This window comes from Cyprinus carpio, chromosome B19 (genome assembly GCF_018340385.1).
Source record: "Cyprinus carpio isolate SPL01 chromosome B19, ASM1834038v1, whole genome shotgun sequence".
In the NCBI taxonomy this organism is placed as follows: domain Eukaryota; kingdom Metazoa; phylum Chordata; class Actinopteri; order Cypriniformes; family Cyprinidae; genus Cyprinus; species Cyprinus carpio.
Window position 1 is genome coordinate 21,729,411 of NC_056615.1, and position 6,000 is coordinate 21,735,410.

General features: G+C 36.5%; 1 protein-coding gene across 1 annotated transcript; it reads left to right on the top strand.

The window, feature by feature from the left end:
* The first annotated feature begins 4,900 nt into the window (after window positions 1-4,900).
* LOC122140758 (dolichol-phosphate mannosyltransferase subunit 3-like) lies at window positions 4,901-5,573 on the top strand. Its single transcript, XM_042745632.1, has one exon. It carries the CDS (start codon window positions 4,953-4,955, stop codon window positions 5,229-5,231), a length of 279 nt encoding a protein of 92 aa, XP_042601566.1. The 5' UTR covers window positions 4,901-4,952; the 3' UTR covers window positions 5,232-5,573.
* Window positions 5,574-6,000: the final 427 nt, after the last annotated feature.

The following is a 6,000-nucleotide window of genomic DNA, read 5'->3' on the forward strand; positions in this document are numbered from 1 at the left end:
AGTCTTCAGTGTCACATGATCCTTCTAATATGCTGGCTTGGTGCTCAGAAACATTTCTTATTATTGCCACTGTTTAATATTTTTATGAAAAACTGTGATAGGATTTTTTTAAGAGTATAGAGTGAAAAGAAACAGCATTTATTTAAAAAATGAATATTTTATAACAGTCGTCACTGTCACTTTTGATCAATGCATCCTTATATATACTATGAAAAAAAAAACACTTCATATGAGATGTTTTGCTTATGTGTAGAAACACTGTAATTGTGCAGACCACAGATGCATGGTGGGATTCTAAAATAGACCATAGAACTGCTGAACATGGGGATGAGAAAAGCACATTCCTTGTTTCCACATGTCTTTCTTTCCATCCTTTTTGTCTCTCTGGTCTTTTTCCCACGGCAGAAAGGCAGAAACAGGTGGACTTTGACAGGAAGGGGACAAATCCCTTGCTTAGACTCGCATACACCTTCTGACTTTGTATTTAGGCACTGAACGTCAGGTTAGAATTTATGCTGTTTATATTTCCTCCATACTGTGAATATTTATGAGTCCAGTTGTCCCTTGCTCAGTTGTCTTCATTAATGAAGCGTTTGACTTGTATGAAAAACTATCAACAAAATGCCTAAAAACCCACTGTAGGAGATCAAAGCTCAGACCAAAAACACACCGCCAAGACATCTTGACTGTCCATGTCAGGATTTGGCCAGGACTGAGCCTAACCGAGGAATGCTTTTCAGACTGAAGACAAGAATAATGGGACCATTCCTCCAACATACACAGATACTGGAAAATGACGGCAGATCCTGCCAGTTGAGTCTGAATAGCATAGATACATTCCATCAAAATCACATCTGTGTAAATATGTTAGATCAGTTAAAATATTTAAAAACGTAACAGCGGCCAAATGAATATGTGTCCAAATTTAGATTTTCACATTTTGAAAGAAATTTATAGTGTTGTAAGTGTGTTTCAGCATGTTGCTATGCAGTTGCTGGGGAGTTATGTGTGATTTATTGAGTCTTTGTTATTCTACGTGATTTTTTTTTTGTACTCATTTTATAATGCACCAGGTAAAAATATTAAGCACAATATTACTTACAAAAGCACACCTGTCTGCAACTAGCCGCACAATCATGCAGCACAAACCAAAATTGTCCTTAGTTACTTTCTTCATGCATGTTCCTATAGTCTTCTTGTGAATGATTCATCAGGGCACGTTACTGCAAAGAAAAATAAATCACATTGACTCTTAGGGGTTTAGGTCCGTGTGTTCAAGTCCACCTAATCCTATGAGCAATTCACTGCTTCAGAAAGTATCACTAATATAATGCCTTTTAACAGATAATGCAAAACCTTCATGCAAGCAATTTGTACAACAAAATATAATGTCACTGCATGAGATGGTCCCGAGCCAGGCGCTACGCTCTGACCGTGTGTGTGTGAAAAAGAGAGTAGACTGAGACTGAGATCTCAGGCACAGGAAACAGAGGGTTCCTGTTTTTTTGAGCCAGGCGCTATTGTCTCCCTCCCTCTCTTTCTCTCTCTCACTCATAAACACACTTATCTGCAATTGTTCCCCTTAAATCATAGTTTGTCTGCCCCATCCTAGAGGCTCGCATTGGAGCCATGGAACTGTCCACTGTGCTTTCTTGAACCCTGAATGGAGGTACATTTTCAGCTTTTTTTGTGAACTTTCTATTCATCAAGGAAGCTTGAAGCACAAAATATAAGTCAGTACAACTGTTTTCAACAAGAAAAATGAGCAGTAAATCAGCATATCAGAATGATTTCTGAAGGATCATGTGACAATGAAGACTGGAGTAATGATGCTGAAAATTCATCTTCGCCATCATTGAAAATAAATTACATTTTAAAATATATTCAAATAGAAAATTTTTATTTTACATTTACATTTAATTATTTAGCAGACGCTTTTATCAAAAGACAATGGAAGCAATCAAAATCACCAAATGAGCAATGATGCAATGCAAGTGCTATGCTACACAATTCTCCGTTAGCTTAACACAGTACACGTAGCAAGTTTTTTATTAAATTATATAATAAATAAAAAGAAAAGACTTTTTTTTTGCTTTTGTTAATTGTATAATAAATAAAATAAAACAAATGTATAGAATACAAAAACAAAATAATAAAAAAAAAAGAAAACAAATAGAATACAAAAGAATAGAGAAGCTATAGTGTGTTTTTTTTAAGAAAACAAGCAGTAAATGAATAGAGTACAGGTCTAAAAGGGGCCTTTTTTTAAAGAATAGAATAAGAATTAATAAAGAGATATTTTAAATTGTACTACTATTTTACAATATTATAGTTTCACTGCATTTTTATCAAAAACACTTTTTTTTTCTCAAAACAATTCAAAAGATACCCATATATATATATATCTTATATATATATATCAATATATATATAATATATATCTTATATATATATATATATATATATATATATATATATCATAATATGCCACAAAATTAAGCCTTTGTCCCAATTTAGTGCACGTATGGGGAAAATTTTGGACCCAAAGTGTAGCTAAGTAAACCTACCCCAAAATACACACACTCAGACTCAGAGAGCAGATCTCTTCTCGCTGGGTGGTGGCAGGGGACCAGGGTTTAAGCATGTAAGCTATTTAAGCATCTGGATTTAATGCACCATTAAGGTCAATGGCTGACCAGTCTGCACCTGTAGCGGGGGGTCCTCACCAAACCCAGCAGCCCCCTCCTCTCATTCAGCTGCCGGTGGTCACTATTTATCCCACTTTCAAAGAAGCAAGCATCACATTCTCAAAACTCAATTCCCAATTGGAAGAAAAAAAAAAAAAGTTTTATAGCCTGATGCCACTGCAGAATGTTTTTAAGAGTTGTGTCCCTAGCCGCCGAGCCTGACCTTCATCTTCTCATCTCATTCGCTGTTAAGTTGTTCTCCTCACACCCTCGCTCGCTCCCCTCACCCCCTCCGTCTCAGTGCAGCCTGTTTCTGTTGTGTCTGCCAACTGCTCTCTGCTGGATCAGGTTTCCTGAGCTGGAGAGCCGGGGACTGGCAGTCTCAAACACTGTGAACGGCCAACTTGCTTTTTTCCCACTGCGCTTGGTGTTCGTTTCCTCTCACTGAACACGTACTCCTACGCAAACGCCCAGGCAGCAAAGAGTCACAACCAGGCTAAGGCCATTACGAAAAGAATCACAGTCATAACTGTCCCGACAGACATAGAAAGATAAAACGACAGAACAATAGAATGAAAGTTAGACAGACAGACAGATAGATAGATAGATAATGATAAGAATGAACATTAGATAGATACATAGATAGATAGATAGTAAATTTTAGCAACAGAACGATAGAGCAAATAGAACAATAGACAGACAGACAGACAGATAGAACATAATGACAGAATGATAGACATACAGATAGATAGATAGATAGATAGATAGATAGATAGATAGATAAGTTGAGTATATTAGAGGCTGTGCAGAAAACTACAAATAGATGTCTTGATGGAAAAATAGAGCTCTTTTGCATTTTTTTTCCTTCTTCTTTATGTTGCATTTGTATGGCCAATCATGCTCTTTGAAATATTTAGTAATAAAGGTAGTGCTGAACAAAAAGTCGACGAAAGCTGCCAAACCCCTCACAAATGCCCCGTTTTGTTACATTTCTTCTTTACAGACACTGAAAGAGAAAAGAGACACTCGCTGACAAGTGTAAACATCACTAAGAATAACCTCGCGTTTGCTGTGAGGGTGATGTTTTTCAGGAGCCTCAGTGCTGTCTGTGAGCGATGTTTATACCTCTTTTGGCTGGTGAGGAGGTGTGAAGGGTCACGGACTCGCGTCTGTTCTGTGGGCTGAATGGGCGGATGTCACCCGCGGCATCCACAAGACACCGAACCGCGCCAAGACATAGCTTCAGACTGATACCGCGCAGGCGTCACTTCCCTGCCAGCATTACAGACAAACGACTGAATCCGAGGTTTAATAGACCTAATATTATGCATAGGCTAAAGCCTGTTTAAAGAAATTAGAATAGAAAGGCTTAATTAAAAAAAATAATAATAATATAATAATAATAATAATAAATAAACTCCAAAAATATTATTGTAAATTGTTTATTACATATACATAAATAAACGAAATACAATAAATAAAAACACATCGTTAATTTTTTTCTTTCCTTTCTTTTAATATTAAGAGACAGACAGTTGAAAAAAACTCTTAAACCTGTTTCACTATTATTATTGAAACAGGTTTAAGAACAGATTATTCGAATTTAGTCTTGTAGTAAATCTTTGAAATGCACTGCATGTTCCATAATGCTTTTCGGCATCCACGTCATCAACCTGCGTTATTATTCCGAAAGTGGTGAGCTGGCTTTGAACAGCGGGTAAGAGAGTGTGTTTCAATATTATCGGGTGTATTTTCAATGTGCGTATTTATGATTTGGGAGCTGGCTATTGTTACTAAGCTAAAGTATTGCCTCCGTTTTATCGTTGTTTGTGAGATTTCATTGTAAACACCATGTAATCGTTAGCATTCGTGCTAACGTTAGCTGTTCAAAATAATTTTAAACAACAGTGGTGTAACGTATATTTACAATTATTTTTCTGTAATATTTATGATTTCTTTATCATCCAATTTCGCCTGTCTCACTAGTAGTAGACATTCTGATTATCACCTTTAATCGAATGCCATTTCATGAAAGTTTTTTTTTTTTTTTTGATAATGTATTATATATATACTAATATAGTCTATATGATTTATTTCATACAGTGTTTCATGTATGGCCACTTTAAAATTACGTTTTACAGTGTGTGCTATTTACAATAAAACATAATATATGAAACAGACCTGTCTAACAGAAACACATTTATCCTCACAGGTGGATTTTTCATTTATAATTTTGCCCTTCACCGTCCCACAATCTTCATCACAATGACAAAGCTTCTGGAGTGGCTTCTTGGTGTGTCACTGATTGGTGTGGCATGGGGACTCGTTACCTTTGACCTCCTTGATTTGCAGTTGCCTCCCCAGTATAGAGAGCTGGCGTGGCCCATGCCTGTATATCTGCTGGTGGTGTTTGGGTGTTATTCACTGGCAACTGTCGGCTACCGTGTGGCCACGTTTAATGACTGTGAGGATGCGGCCAAAGAGTTGCAAGCCCAAATAAAAGAAGCCAAAGAGGATTTAAAGAAGAAGGGATTGAAGATGTGAGAATTACATCTTAGCTTCTGTTCTTTTTATATACAAATGCAAACGTAGTCCTATTATTTCTGTTTACTTTGTGATGTCTGTACTACAATATGCACTCAAAGCTGTAGCTCAAAGCTGTCCAACTTTTTCCAAGTCTTTTTTTTTTTCAACATGATGTAAATAATGGTTTGAAATGTCAACACACTGCACACCTGTGAATGATCTATTTCCAGCATTGTGACAGTCTTATTTTAAACATTACAGGCACATGCATGTATTGTCAATGGAGAGCAGTGCAGTCAGCTTCTCTAGAGTGTGTATTTGTATTGGCCAGGGAATGAATACATCTTTTTTGAACCAGTTTCTTTTTAATGAGTCCGAATTCTGAGTCAGACTTAGAAATGAACCCACTGTGTAGTTGCACAAGGGCAGCATTTCCAGTAAATCAAATTACTAAGATTTGATTTAAAATATAAAATAATGGGACTGTGTTAAGGCTCCCCTGTTGTTGTCCTTTTTTACCTTAAATTAAGGTTATGAGCATTTTTTTGTAATTGGAGTAGGCTACAAGTGTTGTAAGTACAAGCATTTAATGTGAATATATAAAAGAAGTGGTATACATAGGGCTTTTCACACTTGAAATAGTTGACCCTGTGTCACTTTAAAGCTCAGGTAAAAGAAATCCAGGGTCATTTTGCTTTACTTTTTCACACTGCCCATAACCTACCCGGATTAAAAAGGAATGCTATTTATTCACAAGCTGACATGTCACACTGTGCATTTACCCCCG

What these genes read in the sequence shown, in the direction of transcription:
- LOC122140758 (XM_042745632.1), top strand. Translation starts at nt 4,953, where the DNA reads ATGACAAAGCTTCTGGAGTGGCTTCTTGGTGTGTCACTGATTGGTGTG.